The sequence below is a fragment of the Callionymus lyra genome, chromosome 18 (assembly GCF_982586985.1).
Source record: "Callionymus lyra chromosome 18, fCalLyr1.hap1.1, whole genome shotgun sequence".
NCBI lineage: Eukaryota > Metazoa > Chordata > Actinopteri > Syngnathiformes > Callionymidae > Callionymus > Callionymus lyra.
Genome location: NC_141835.1, coordinates 16,283,243 through 16,299,673, shown reverse-complemented (window position 1 = coordinate 16,299,673; position 16,431 = coordinate 16,283,243). Strand labels below are relative to the sequence as shown.

The window sequence follows — 16,431 nt, the reverse complement described above, 5'->3', positions numbered from 1 at the left end:
TAAATAAAAATATAAATACATGTGATGTATATATTTTTCATATTTAATCATTGTTTTGCTTATTTATTAGAAATAAAAAAGTAAAACAATAGAATCATTTCATCAAACGTTTCTGTTAAACCACACAAAAGATAAGCTTCACATCAGAGAAGGAAATAAATCCGTCCTTCATCTGACCACCTTCCCCTCCAGAGCACCTCTGTGTGCTCCACTTTCAGTGTGCAGCGGGGATGACCCCGGCCTACTGGGACAGTCCAGGTATCAGCTAATACGCCGACCTTGGCGGTGCTTTCAGGGTCGCGCGGAAAAGTAAAGAATCTCTCTGCGGTTTCATGGCTGGAGGACAAAGAGATGCTTGTCAGCAGAGCGGCATGAAAGAGCGGCGGCAGATAAAAGCAGCCGTGAGATGAAATAAGTGCGTTTGCTGTTCGACACGAGGCCTCGACGTCGCACACAAAGACTAATTCAAACGCCTGTTAGCATCTGGAATGTTTCATCGTCTGATGATGGAGCCGCTAACGAAGACTCGACTGGACACTCGAGCGACGTACACTCTTGACAACTCTCCAGAACGTCTTAGATGGAGCTTCCTGTCAAGCTAACGACTACTTCGCTTCTAAGGCAGTAACTAAAAACGCTATTTCAAGTCAGTACAACCGAAATCTGCGGAATTTCACTCCTCAATATGAATTCCGTTAGGTTTGTTGACTTTTATTTACTAACACAGACAGGTGTCACATCCTGCTTCATCAAACATCACTTCCTGTATTAGCATATGTCAGTAACGTTCTCTTAGTACAGACATCAGTACCTGTTTCTAAACTTTCTACACCTTCCTGTTCCGACATTCATTAATTCCACATTCTATAGACATCACTTCCTGCCCTTTCATTCATCACTTCCTGTTCCCCCATTACAAAACAATACTATTTAAGACTTTTATTGTGGAGAGTTTTTTGCTGCTGTGTATGTGGAGAAGGTTAAATCTGGTCAACCATTGAAGCGACTCCGCTGCTGTTACTTAACGATTATTTAACTCTTCTTCTGTAGTGGATCAGTGACTCTTAACTGCTTGATAAAAATAAAATTAGCTCAGCTGGTGGTCTCGCGGATCAATTGATTAACTAGGACTCACTCGGACGTGTTGGATTCAGCAAATAACTCCATTTGAATAGTTAAAAAGTTTACATTTCATGCACTGTTGATTCATGCACGTAACTCGAATCACCAGCTCTCGCTGAGAGGCAAATGAACTGAGCAAATACATTTTCAAATGTTTACTCTCTCGCAAAATGAGTAGCAGGGACTCACTCGGATGTGTGGGACCCAAAGAGCTCAACTTTCCTATGACTACCTGTCGGCAGTGACTCGTCTGCTTAACGAAAAACTTCAGATCACGTCATCGCTCACTTGCCATTTAACTCCGAGTCACTTGAGTCGGTTAAACATGTTTCGCAGCAATTCATTTTCATAAAGCAAAGTTCAACTGTCGATTCTGGAAGTTGAACCCCATCAATGAGGGACCTGAGCCGGCAGGACTACACCTTCATTGATAAAGTAGATTCATGCTGCCGTTGTAGGACTCGCAGGTACAGGATCATGGGTAATTACATCTCTGGCTCTACTTTGTGTCCTGCTCTGACGCGACAGCTTCTCAAATATTTCACCGTGAAACTGGTAACACACACACACACAAAAAAAAATCCTCCACTGATGAGTCGTTTTTTTTTTTTGGAGCGTAGAAGAGGAAGACAGGGGGCAGCAGCTTCCTGAGAGTCCGGCCAGCTCATTAGTCCTGGTCTGGGTGGGCTCCTGCTAAAAATACATCCCCCACTCCTTCTGTCCTCCCTGCGTCTCCCTCCTGGAGTGACAAGAAGCCCCCCCTCCCACCTCCCTTTACTGGCTACAACTCTCCCTGCACGCCCCCTGCAGCGATCGCCCAGAAGCGCACTGATGGAATAATTATTGCGACCACGGTGGCGACGGGAGAAGGACTCTCCCCGGGGAGCCGCCACTGCATGGCAGCTCTGGATATTGTGTGAGTGATGCAGAATGAGGCGTGAACCCAGGCAGCGCACACGTGGGCTCAGGCGAGATCGAGGGGGGGGGGGATGAAAAAAAAAGTCGACTACTTAAGAGGAGACAGAGAAAAAGCTCTGATTTCCTCCCACACAACAGCTCATCCACCTGTTCCATACTAATGAGCCGCACAACACACAACCGGCGCATGCAACAGTTCAATACTCACAGCTCCTTCCAATCCATCATCAGTCTGAGCTCATAGTCAAAAAACCGGAGAGAGTTCAACTTCCACGTCGGGGTTGTCCGGGCTCTCCATTGCTAAAGGTAGGGAGGTGAGGCGGGGAGGGGAGGGGGTACAAGTCAGGGCGCCAGGGTCCTCTTGATCGCAATCATGGAAGTTCCACTTGATTTCACAGAAGGTTTTTTTTTAAGACGCCGTAGGGGTGGAGGACAGAGGAAGGGGAGGGGGAGGTGTGGACGTCATTGCACCTAAACGTGGACTAGGGGTGGACCCTGCAGAGGCTGTGCAAGCATGCAGGTAGGTAGGTCTGGGGGAGCGCGTCCAGCCCTTCTTCGGGGTAGAAAAGTTCAGGTCACGAAAGGAAAGCGGTAGACCAGCATCAGAGTCCAGATAATCCAGCAGAAGCGTCTTGTGAGAGTCCGGCTCAGAATCCCCCTTTTCGGCGGCTCCAGAACGAGGAAGAAACTCCTGCTGCTGCTTCTCCTGCTGCCGGAGAAATGCTGGCAGTCCTCTCCCTCTCTCTCGCTCGCTTACACTCCCTCCCCCTTTTCTCTCCCTCCCTCCCTTCTCCTCACTCAGCCCAGCCCCCTTGCCTCGGATTGCCAGACGGAGTGTCAGTGCTCGATTGTTGGCTGCTCGCGGCGCGATACTCCCTTTTTTTTTTTTCTATCCACAGCCATGCGGTCTCTGCGAGCCCCACATCTGCACCCCGCTGCACGTCAGATGAATTCTTAATGCTCCTCTGTTTTAGGGTTCCATACTTCAAACAGATTTGGTGAGTGGGCCCCCCCAGTGCTCATAGGTGGCACGTGGGTATTGAAGGTAGTAGCCTTTGTGGCCGACAGAAAAAAGTGATAAGAAATGAAAGACAGATTGATGTGAGCGAGAGAAGTCAGTGGTCAAGGGTAAAAGAAAGGGTGGGTGAGAGTGCCCTGTATTCCCTCGGCTGCCAATTTACCAGTAAGCCCTCGCCTCTCTCCCCCACTCCCCCTTCGTCTAAACCCAGCCAGTGTTGCTCTGCTGCAGAGAGCCACTCCAACATATCGGCCGGCAAAGTGGGTGTGAGACTCGCCAGATGAAAGTACATTCAGCGCTCTCTCTCTCTCTTTCTCGCTCTCTCTGACTCGCTCAGGAGACGCTCCCCCTCTGACACACTGCCCCTCGTGTGAACTCCATTTTCAAGCGTAAAAGAGAAACCTGGCCGCCGCACACCTGCTCCGCCACTGTAATGAAGTGGGGTGATGTATCGCATAACCTTTACTTTCGCTGTTCTGCACGGCTTGTCTGCTGTTTGTGCCGATTAATTGGCCCCGGGGTCGGTTTTGTATTGGCCTTCCCAATAGTTTAGTCTTATAGAATATTACTTCGACAACATTTTAAAACCAAGAGTGCTGCTTCTTCCAGACCAGTGCAGTGCGACTACCAAGTCATTATGGGCTTGAAAAATGACGAGTGCCACTTCGAAAACCTTGCACCTTGTGTGGGCGATTTCATCGAGTGTATGTTTCTATGGGTTGCTGGTACCAGTACTTGGATTGGGACCAACTAATACATCACATCTAATACTATGTACAGGAGTTCTCGCCTGTCTCTGGGTCTAACAAAAGTTCAGTTTACACCTTACACAAGTTGACACCATGAACATCATCTTTGAGGACAGAGATATGTTTGAGGAGACACTGGGGCTCCTGGATCCCCGGGAGGGGGAACCTCTCACGGCAATAACTCCCCCCAAAAAAGAGAGGCAGACTTCCTGTCTGTTTTGATGGCAGTCACATTCAAGAGAACTCGTTTAGGGTCAACAACTGCCTGAGACAGCCGTCACATGACCGCCAGTGATTGTTATACAGTGTTGACAGGAAGTTCATTGTGTGCTTAACAGCCTGTTGTGGCTCCTACCCCCAACTCGACCACTCTGTAAACACAAAAGCTCTCATCCCTGACTGAGCTGCACCACCAGCAAGAGTCTGGCTGTAATCCACTCGCCAGTCTGGGTTTTGAGCCCAAGATTCAAAGGACTCAGCAGATTCTTTTGCGTGTTGTGTAGTAAACAGTTTCAAGAATGTGATTCGAACCGTCTTACCTTTTCCTCGACTCAACCACAGAGGCACACAATTCCCATGCCTGACACATGATATTCTCCCACATTCTTAGTGGAGTCACTGTGACAATGTTTAAGTTGTGACAGTCATGTGTTGAACTAAACTCTCTGAAGCAGACATTCAATGTTGCCCTGTAAATGACCATGACCAACAGATTTACCGCATCTTATGCCCGGAGAGATATAAGGTCAGAGGTCCAGGAGGTTCTCAGACTATAACCTTTTCCCCCTAGAGAGGCCACTTGAAGACCACACGAGGAAGAGACAGCATGACATCACGCCTAACCACCTGACGCCACAAATATCATAGCCTGAACATCGCCCTAACTAATGCAAGACCATAAAAGGTTGTTGTCCAGCTTCCTTTGAATATCTGCAGTGGTCAGGCTGAAGTAATAGCCTGGAATACTCGTAACGGCCGAGGAAGCCGTTGAACTCCATCACTGTCTCCTCCAGAAAGACCGCGGGGACAGATAATGATTCTAATATGTATAAATGAGGGCGCAGGAAGACGTACGCTAACAGCATCCATCTGAAAAAAAAGCTTTTGTCTGAGCAGGATCTGGATCCAGAGACGATAACGGCCGGTTCCTCCCGAGCATCATTAGTTTTCCTGTTCAGGTACAACCTTTATGCTGCTAATTACCACATCGGGCACATTCACCATCCTTGACATTTCCTTTTTTCCCAGATTCTCATTTTTATCCCGCTGCTGACAAGATAAGAGCACCCAGCCATTCACGCCCGGCGAAAATCCTGCAGCTTTATCTGACCGAGCAGCTCTTTGTGAAAGGATTGGTGGAAGTCTGTAGCCGAGCGTGGCGCCGTAATGACTGCGGCACGGTGAGTCAGATCGCAACCACGGTCAGGATTCTTACGAGATTCCAATGATGATTGATCCATGCAGAGGATTCCACCTGGTGAGGTGTTTTCAAGTCAAAAGGTGATCAATATCTCCCCATCCCCGCATCCCTCGAGCTACAATGTCTTATTGACTCGATCACACATCCCTTTCCCCCCCTGAAGCTTCTTGAAAACTCCATAAATCCAGCACCGGAGACAAAAAGCAAACCTCTGGATCTTTGATACAAGTCTGTGGTTTTTCACGATGATGTCACTGCGGCAGCAGACTCTTGATATCGCCCTAAAAATAGCCGATGCCGTCACATGTTGGTGGCAAAAGATCTATGGTCAGGAGCGGCCACGCCCGGAGGTCTCTTTGGATTCACTTTGGTAATTACGAGGTCCAGGCTGCCGCTGAACGAGCTTCTGGTTCCTCTTAAATGAGTATTTTTAGTGTCTTGAGGATGATGCTCACTAGTTTTGAGTCACAAAAGAGGCAGAACAAAGCACATGGTACCATGTCCCTCGGGTGGATTCCTTATTGACTGATTCGTTCGGCAAGTGTAACTCAATCGGAAAGCAGGTCAGACTAACATATGTGGCCGTACCTGTAATCTGGGTCTTAAAAACAAGTGAGTGGTTCACTTTACTTGCTCACTAGTTATGGCAAACAAAATAAACGTATGTTAAATCTGATTCACCCTTCTTCATATGACTAGTCTTTTAGTTATAAAGTCTTAGACATGCACAAGTTCACAGGATAACGCATAAATTTCATGACTCAGCGAACACAGGAAGTGGTTCGGCAATGATCCCGAGACGACTCCTTGCTAACATCAGCTTGCATCAGTCTAACACCACATTTTGAAAAGTTTGAGGATTCTCATTGTAGATTTGATAAACTTATTACCTACACACGTGCACAAGGCATGTGAACGAAGGGGCCCGGGTTGACTCAGGACAACAAGAAAGCGAGAACAACCAGGAGATGAAGAGCCTCCAGTGAGGCTCCGAGGCCTTCCTGATAATGAGTCTCCTCTCCGGGTCCCTGTGCCATCAAAGCGCCGCGGATATAAACAGCCATTTACTTTTGCTTACTTCCTCTTTCATTCCAAATCCCTCGCAACAATTAACGCTGAGCCCATGAGCGCGAGCACAGTCATTTACATTCAACTGTGGGGGGAGCCACATAATAGAGTCAATGTTTATTTGGGTCTCGTCACATGTGGGGCTTTGGAGATTAGGGACCTCATCACCAACTCAGGAAGACCCTGGCGAGCCGGGGCGCAATTAAAAACATTCAAGTCTGTGAGTCGCAAATCTGCTTTTCCACCGACTTAAGAGTCATTCCAGTGAAACTTTAAGAAGCGAGTCATTAACCTGTTGAGTCTCAGAGAGCTGGGCGAATCCTTTGTCTCGTTTTACTGCGGAATTAGACTAAAGACTCGATGATTCACAGATTCCTTTCTACTTAACTGACTCGGTTGGAAACAGTATTTAACTCACTTCAGGGAACCGATGGAATTTCATAGTCCTATTACCTGCGGCTGGTAGACAGGAAGTGGCCTACAAACCTACATGAGTCTCTCTTCTTCTACCACATTTCACCTCCACAACTTCTGGCATGTAGTTTAAGATTCGTGACTACAGAAAATGCCCTCTAGGTACATCAGTGACTCATTAAAGGGCACCTAAATTGTTCTAGGACCTCTATTATACTCATCAGTATGTTTCTTTTGGCACAAAACTTTCATTTAATAAAGATATTTACATTAGAGAATACGATTAAGCACCGCCCACTTAAAATGCGCCGTTTTGGCTGGAGAAGAAGTTTTGTCCAAGCAACCATGCCCACTCTGCTCTGATTGGTCACAAAACACTAGTTGCATTCAAGGACTCTCGTAAATTTCTCACCCCTAAAACTCCCGTTTTGTACATAAAAAACGAATGATAAAAATAAGGTTTGCTGCTTAATGTACACATTACAAAAACACCTAAGGACAGAAGTAACTCTCACCATGTTTACATAAATATTTATTTAGTTTCATGATTAACTTGTAGGTTCTTTACCGATTTAGGGCTTCTATTGAGGACATTTCACCAGAGTGATGTCAGAATGTTTAATTTAGACCGTAGTCTCGTTTGGTAAGATTTCAGACAGGAAAGAACTTTATTAAGAAATAACTTCAAAAAAGAGCAACGTCATGATTGATGATCTACTGAATTTTGAAGACTTCAACATTTGCAACATGTGAATAAGTCAGGAGAGTTGGGTTTTCACATTAGGTGCCCTTTAAAATGACTCAACAGGAAATGCTTTTGACTCGACAAAAGAATTAGCGAAATGCGAGTCTCTAAGTCTGTTGAGCAGGTTCTACTTCCTCCTCACAGATGATCATAATATAAAATGAAATGTTATTAAAACATAAAAACAGCTCTGAAATATGAAATCAGGAAGTGATGTCAGCTTTTTTTTGTAGCTTGATACCGAGAAAGGAAAGTAAAGCATTAATGAAACATTAAAATTTATAACGGGATTCTCTCCTTTTACTTGCGTGTGTCGGTTTTGAAAATCTAATTTCAGAACGCGAGGAAGGAAGCGAGGAATCCAGTGGAACGGATGAACTCTAATTGAGCGGCTCAGTTAGCCGAGCGCTCGACAAGGCGGGCGTGTTTTAGCGAATCTCTTTGTTCGCCGAGGTGTTCAAAACGTCTTTTGTTCCTAAACGGCGCCCGGCCTTGGAATACCAAATGGGTTTGTGTTCTGACTGCCGAGCGCTCAAGGCTGCGCTCACGATCCTCCGGACAATTAATGTGTTCAACGGCAGAGGCGGCGGCGAGATGCTAACGGAGTCAGACAGTTCAGAGCGGCAGCTGTTGAATCCTAATCAATGACGGAAGTGTGTTTGAACGTGTCACAGATGGATGATCCGAGGAGCGATTCATGGAGTAGGTGTGTTTAATTTGTGTTTTCAAGCCTCCAATCCGTTAATTTGAGCTTCTCACTTGGAACCTATTTATTTTGATTTAAGAAAATAAACGTAGCAGCTCCAAAACTAGCTTAAGTATCACACCACTCTTGTATTAGCTTCAACTGTCTAGATGTGTAGATTGGAAAATATTGTCCCACCGTATTATGGCAATTATTATTATGATTAATAACATCTTATCCTAAAACATTTATCTGAAGAAACTCTAGGTGTATTTCTTCTGCCTTGCAAAACTAGGAACTAAAATCGTACATAACGCAAATGATGTTCAATGAGCCCTTCCTCAGTCATTCTTATATTTCTTAGAATTGAATTACACACAAGGGCTTTTTACAGTGTTTTTTCTGGTAAATTACACACTCAATGTTTCGTACAATACAATTTAATTTTTGTAAACTAGCCATAGGATCCAGGAATGTCGCACCACCTACACAATGATGGGATTTTCAACTTTTAAGGAACATTAGCTACAAAATCAGGAACATTGTTTCTAGCCATCTTTGTTCAAGCAAATAACTATAAGAAAAGATCATGTTGAAATGTTTAACAACCATTTAACCATTATAATAATTCATTTCTTGTATTGTATATATAAAGCTGTATTTGTACCTTTTTTTTCTTACTCCTGTTTTGTAAGAATTAACTGAACATTCTTTTGTTAATTATACTTAACTAATACGTGATTAACATTTCAAAACTAATTGAAATTGGATACATTTTGTCCTCCATACTTCTGTATTGAGGCCATTTTCTTTATCCCTGCTTTCTTTTGGCTCCACCAGGCCAAGGTAGAGGTTCAAGGATCCAGAAGAAAGTTTCTGATTCATCTTGTTTTAAACATTTCAAGATGCAATAATTGTCATCAGACCTCGGACCCTCCCTCAGAATATAATACCGCTACAAACGAGTGGAAGCAGGTTTTTCAGGCCTCCGGGTCGATATCGGAGGATCTTTGACAACATCTGTGCCGGAAGTCGTGAAGCGGCGAGGATGAGTGAAACCCCGAGTTATGAATATCCTTCCAATTCAGACCGCAGGCGGAGAAAGCAACAGAAACTCAGACAGACACGACTCAGCCAAGTCCTCCATCAGCGAGTCTGGACCGCTGCCAGCGCGACTCGTCTGCGAGCTGCTAAATTATTTTCTGCCTGAAAAGAAAGAGAAGACGAAAAAAAACAAAAACACAGTTGGGACTGAGCCATGGCGGAGCACGGGATTCCCCAGTCGGTGGAAGAACAAATGCAACAGTTGGGGACGTGAAACAAGCTCATTATTATTCAACGAAATCTCATTCATGTTTGTTCGCCAGGCTGTCCACACCTACAAATCCAAGATATGTCGGAGTATCAGATGGAAACAAATGAAAATATACACATACAAATAAGAAATCTGTTCATTTAACAGTCTTGTCGCACAGAAATCATGACGTTTAACCCTTTCTTCATGTTCCTGGATTTCCTGATAATGACCATAACTCTTGAAGAATATAAGCTAGCTAGTAAACCCACTCTCCCGCTGAAATAATCTATGTTACTCGTAACAGAGGCATTCAACAAGTCTGCAGTAGGACCAACTAAACACAGACCAGATTCACCTGCACATGAGTCAAGAGCCACAGCAGCTTCTTAGAAAAATAACTCCCGATCGACATGTACAAGTTAAAACATCTTGAAAGGTTGCTGAAAATAAAAAGAAGTCAAACGATCCTGCATATGACATGAGCACACAGTGATGAGTTCACTGAGAGGTAGTGAGATGAAGTTTAAAGGGAGTGTGAAAATAATCAATTTGCTTTAGAAGACTAGTTTGTTCAGTGTAGTTTTAACATGTTTGTGTCAAAACCATCATAAATAAATCTTAGTTTCAGTTCAGTAATATTTCGAGTTCTACCACAGCAGCTAAAAACTCATGGACATTGATTCATCAAGTGGATAATAAAAGTCCACCACTGAAAAAGTGTGGCTTTAAATACATACAATAGTTTAAAATCATCATCTCAGATTAATTATTACAGTATTTTTTCATATTTCCTAATGTTATTTAGTATAATTTCTGACTTTATTCAATGTTATGTCTTGCATCCGAGTCAAAACATTGTAGTATTGTTGAATAATTGTAAATAAAAGTAAGTCTAACTTGAAAAAAGTGGCAAAACGAATCACACTAAACACTTTACAATTCCACAGTCATGATCCTATTAAACCCACTTGAATAGAATCACAGTAAAAGGGTTAAACTACCAACAACCCGTGGTGGTATCTGAACGTCGTAAAGTTGCAATGACGAACACTCTTTCCTGTCACACTAACTTTCCTGCGTCTATAAAGCGGTCGGCCTCAGGGAAGATAATCACCTCTCACACCCCCTCGAAAGCCACAAACCAAAAAGCTTAAAAAGGGCTTACGTGGAAAGAGAAAAGAGCGGCAGAAGTCGGCTGTAATTCCATTGGCAGTCGGGTTCATTGTTTGGCAACAAAGTCAGAATCAAATCCTGCTAATTCAGCGTTTGCTCCTCTGAACATTAGAGAGGTTAACAAAGCCCAGTTCTCTGAGCTTGTTGGCCACTAATTGATAGCGTTAGCTTAAGATTGAAACATGCTAACAGGGAAGGAAGGGTTTACGGTCGATGGGAAAATGAAGACGAGTTCTTACATCTCTCGCCGCCGCCGCCTTCCCCTGAAAACTCAGGTTGAACTCCTGTTAGCCCACTTTCCCTCCCACGTTCTTCTAGTCATATTTTCTTTATTGGCGTTTCCTGTCAGGGCGCATCACATCAAAGATGTTCGCCAGACAAACAAGGCGAGCGATTAACCGGAGAGGCCTCTGAGATGACGTCCCATTATCTGGCTGATGAGTGCGAGAGGAAGGAGACTCCTATTTCTGCTCCACTTCTCGGCCTCATTAATCATTGGCTGCCAGGTCGGGACACCTCGCCATTATTTATTTGCACTCCTGCTCATACAGGCTATCACAACAAACAGGCCCACAAGCTGCTCGGAACATTTGGGAGCGATTAATCAGTCAGAGCGCTGGGAAGACGGGGGGGAGGGACGGTACAACATGTGTTCCTTAATCTTTCATCCTCAGAAGACTTAATAGGCGATGAAACCAAAAGTTTTACAGGCACATGGAGTGAGCGCTCACACGAAGAGCGCCGGTTTTTATTTGGGATGTTCTGGCCCGGAGCGACAGACATGGGTTGTAAGTAAACTACACAGTCCTTTTTAAGCGATTTAGATTTAAGTTCTGAGTCAGCATTTGTGATGTTTGCAAATAGCTGCCAGCTTCTTTTTTTTATGGTTCTAAGAATGGGAAGGTTGAAGGGCAACGCTTTTACAACGGAGGAACAACAGGGATTAATTATGCTCTGATAAATGAGGCAACAAGTCGAGGGCACGTGTCGGTACTTGCAGGTCCCCCCTTCAAAAAGCATTCCTGCCACTTGATCACGGAGGGAACTACGTTTTACGAGAGCCAGAGACCGTCTAGGTTCTCCAACACTACCTTAAGTTAAACACAGAATCATGACCATATAGACTCTGGACCAGGACAATGGTCGACTTGATGATTGTTATAGGGGTTTCCTGTCGGGGCTTGTTGACCCTAAACGTTGGGTAGAAGTAGAAAGATGTAGTGTATGCCGTGGGTTTGTAAGTGAGTAAGTAATTTGTATTTATATAGCGCTTTTCTAGACCAGGGTCACAAAGCGCTTAAACAATCCTCTGGTCCTGAACCGTGTGCGAGGAACCATTAGTAGATTCTGATCCACAGACCTCAGAGCCCGAGCTGGGGTGTAAGGCTGGATCAGATCAGTGATGTAAGGAGGAGTCTGACCATGAATAGTTCTGAAAGTTAGAACCAGAATTTTAAAGTTGATCCTGAAATAAACTGGCAGCCAGTGAAGAGATTTAAGGATCGGAGGAATTTGAGTTCTTCTACTAGAGCGGGTCAGAATTCTCGCTGCAGATTTTTGTATTCACTGTGGGCAAGACAGCTCCTTCTTGTTTAGACATGAAAATAAACTGTTACAATAGTCCAGACGAGAAGACACAAACGCATGGATTATAATCTCCAGATCATGTTGTGACAACGTTTTACTAAATTTAGAGATTTTTCTCAGTTGAAGGAAACAATTTCTGGTCAGTTTTCTGCAGTGTTGCACTAGAGACATGTCTTTATCAAATACAACAACCAGGTTTCTCAGGCTCAGTTTGACAGACTGACCTAAGTCACCCAAGTACTGAATCAACCCTGGAACCTTATCACCAGGAGCAATAACTAGAGTAAAAGCACACAGGGAAACTGTGTGGGAAACGTCGCCCCAATTCTTTTAATTGAAATTTGTGTCCTTCTTTCTCTGAGAGTGGTTAGCTAGTCTATGCGACATGATTCCCTTGGTTACAAGAAGAAGGAAGAAGATCCAGAATAACTTAGAGCATATGACCCCTTTTCGAAAGTCCAGGGTCTGAGCCGAACAGGGACTGAGTGACAGATCTGGATGGCAGTGGTGATGATACAGTAGTATACCGAACTGGTAGGTCAGGGCTATTTGGTGGCAGCTTGAGAAGTGAGGTGTTCAAGGCATGTCCAACTCTGAGTATACGATGGGGCAGACCTTGGAACATTCTCCCAGAGCAGCTGGAAGAGGCTCCCACGGGTAAGAAAAGTCCGGGCCTCTCTGCTTCTGTTGTTTCCCCCACAACCTAACGTCTAAATGCCGTAGAAGATGGATACATAGATTGCATCAGCTCATGTGGAAAGTCGGTCAGAAGGTTTCCAACCAATTCCAGAAAGACCAATAAACACATTAAGGAATTATGGATTGAGAAAAAAAAAACCCGGCCACCCTTGGAACGAGGGTAGAAACGGCCTCTGAAAGCCGCCCGCTAAGACGTTAGTGACTACAACCACTTTATGGAAGTTAAGAGCTTGATCCCCGTATCACGCACTCATTAAGTCAACCGCAGAAAGACACGCAGCCGAACCCTGCAAGCCGCGTCCAGCGTACAGGGATAATGGGATTTTTAGCAGCCGGCTTTCACGTGCTGGGTCGTGAACCGATTACAGCCCATAATCCTCTCCGTTCAAGACAATTTGCATGTGCAGAGTGGTCGACCAAAACAAAACGGATATTAAAACTTTTTGATGTTTGTTAAGACTTGTTTTTCTCACGCATGAGTGGTCGATTTAAAGAATTGGGGCGACGTTGTCCCCACAATTATGTCAATGACTTAAACCACAGCACCTGTCCCGTATATGGCCCCAGTTATCTGTTCATGAATACCGGCCGAGAGAAACTCTGAAATTATGCAGCCATTACTAATTCATGGGGTGGACTTATTATTGTTGCCCCACGAAGCCAAATTGGAATCACCTTTTTTTCCCCCTCAAAGACGGGGTGCACACAGAGGATCAGGGGCCACAAGCATACGCACACAATGGGTCATAAAATTCCTCAACGCAGATCCCCTACCACCAGCTGGAGCAATTCACCCCAGTGAACTCCTCTGACAGCGGCGTAATGACGACGATAATAGACTCCATTTGCATGACACCTTTCAATGACGGACACTAAAGAGGCTCATATGGCATCCCGCCGCCTCCGCCGCCGCAGGCTTGATGCATAATAGCGGCTCAACAGGCTGTCGTGTTTCTGGATGCTTGGACTGATGGTCGCATGCTCCTGGTCTTTACCAAGTGGAAAAAAAACTCCACAAGCAAGCTGAGACCTCTGACTGAGACTTGGACTAGATCGGACGGGGTTTGTTGTTTAGGGGTCATTTAATGAAACCAGTGTTGTGTGTTGCCCATTTTATGAATCTTAGAACATTATACAAATGTAAAAATGCTCTTGTCTCTTTCTTTATCATATTAAATCATTGTCGATCCTTGGTTGTTTTTTTTTGCAAACCACCCTGTAACACACTTTTCTTGTACTGACTCTAGTCTATGTGACTGCAATAGTGACATCACTTAAACATTTGCAGGAGCCAAGGTCTCAAGCAGGCGTTATTATTGATTTTCTTTTTTTGGTAGTTCAGTATTTAAGTTAACATAGAAATTAGTTTTTTTTGCAATTGAATGCAAAGTGACAGACTGGTTAAAAGGTATGCTATACTAGCTAGCCTAACATCTGGCTAACAATTCTAGCTGCAGTGAGGTCAAATTTACCACCCTATGAATCTTTTATTGTAACAAAACAGAACCCAAGATTTGTGAGAAAAGCGAGGGACTGCGGGGAGTGTGTTTTTCCCTCTGTGGCATTTTAACATGCTTTTGTTCCGACTCTAAATTCCAGCGAAAATATCTGATTACCCGGCTGGAAGTGGAATGTCTGATGTGGGCAATAAGGGAAGTGATTTAACGCTGAGGTCAGTCTCTGGTGCCCACACTCCTCGGTCCACAGAACCGGGTCTGTTCCTCACCGACGCCGTCTGTGCTGGGAGGATGAAAGTCTGTGACCTCCTCGTGTGAATGTGGGGGTGAGAGGGGAGGTGGGTCCACCCCCTTTGTGCCCCCGTGGGGCGTTTAACACATGCACCAGGGTTTAACTTGAGTCAGCGTTTCACTTCTCTCATTGTCAGCTCCCCGCTGACACCCCCCTCTCAACCACTACACCACCACCACCACCACCTCACCCCCGCAGGCTCCGAGTGGCTCCTACTTACTCTCTATTTCACACTCGGTTCATCCATCGTGGTGACAGACACAAGTGAGCCTCTGCTGTCTGTCACAACCCTCACATCACTTGGACGCTGCCGCCGGGCGACACCGCCGACCCAGTCTCATCAGAAGAACCCTCGTGAATCCACCGTAGTCGGGTCTGTGAGCAGAAACCCTCAAAATCAGGGGTCAGAGGGTGATCATTTGTGGCATATGTGTCATAAATTCAGATTGAAATACATCTCAAAATCGTTTGGAACACCATGTATGACTCAAATTTAGACCAGTTTTGACAACCTGACAAGTTGAAAACAACTGGCAAAAGAAAAAACGTAGTTCCACTAACCAGAGTTACTATCCCCAAAATGTACCTCTGGTTTCGTTCTGGACTCTAAATAGACTCAACCTAAATAGTAGTCTTTCCCAGGAGCTCAGTCTTCCATTAGTCACTCCAACTAGATCCACAATCTCCAAGTAAAGTAAGTTAAGGTGGCTTCGGGGTCGAATCCTCGACAATGGTAAGGAGGAAGCCACGTGGGAGACCCTGGAGAAACGACTTGTCAGTGTTTCCACAAGGGTCTATTGAAGTAAGTTTCTGGTTCAAATCTAGTAATGGATGTTGTTCCAAGACATCTCGTCATTTAAGGAGTCGGAGAACAATGGTTGTTGCCACGGCTGCTGATGCATCGACCGCCTCCTCGAGGCGGCGGCGTCTCCATCAACACCTCTGCCTTGACGCCATCAACAACCTTGAATAGGAATCTCACCTTCTGCGCCTGCTGCCCGGCAACAGCCGACGCTCTCGGAGTCAGTTTGACAAGCTAATGCACAACGCGTCAGCTCTGATGACATAACGTGTTGCCATGCATTGGAGAATTGTATTTGTACGCGAGGTTCAGATACTCGACAGCAGACCTGCCCAAAGTTAATTTTGCCGGCGGTTTGCAGTAAACTGTTCAACCAAAGTATCTAAAAAACAATTGCTTTTATTTGTGAAATGGATTTTTTACGTCAAAGTACATTTTTATGTATATTTACATGTATTTTCAAATGACAAGATCACTAGTAGGGGTTTCTATCGGCAAGAATCTGGCGTTATACACCATGATACAGCAACAATACGATAATTTGCTGTAGGAACTAGGATATATTTGTGTACTGTATTTTCGAGTACTTGATCGACTCTGGGCAAAGTTGTAACTGCTTTCATTTGTTTTAAAATATGTCAGAGTTATCAACTTTAAAAGCAGCTGGAGTCAACCATATCCTCTCGTCCTCAGTCCCCGCTGGGATCTGGCAGGGTTTAATTTATTATTCAGCTTCAAAAATTAACAAACACTGTAAAATATTCATGTTAATTGTAAATAAAAATCTTCGACTTTATACAAATGTACACGAACCATAGAAAAGTTAAATATTTTATACGGTATTGTGGTGAAAAATGATTGTGATATAGATGTTTTATTACACCCCTAATCACAAAGTGAAGTGTTGATGCAAATTCTTTTTCCTGTGTGGAAAGTTTTAACTTTTGTGTGTTTAAAGGATCCTACTTGTAAATGGATTGTTACA

At 44.5% G+C, this 16,431-nt stretch overlaps 1 protein-coding gene across 3 annotated transcripts in view; it reads right to left on the bottom strand.

The window, feature by feature from the left end:
• The window catches only part of kif26ab (kinesin family member 26Ab), an 87,401-nt gene that overhangs the window by 19,754 nt on the left and 51,216 nt on the right, over positions 1 to 16,431 (bottom strand). The window contains exon 1 of one of the 3 annotated variants that reach the window (XM_087779223.1): positions 2,249 to 2,756. The exons of the other annotated variants lie outside the window; for them this stretch is intronic. Coding sequence (XP_087635349.1) covers positions 2,249 to 2,268 — 20 coding nt within the window. The 5' untranslated portion in view covers positions 2,269 to 2,756. Of the gene's footprint in view, positions 1 to 2,248; positions 2,757 to 16,431 lie in introns of those variants that run through there. 3 annotated transcript variants of the gene reach the window in all.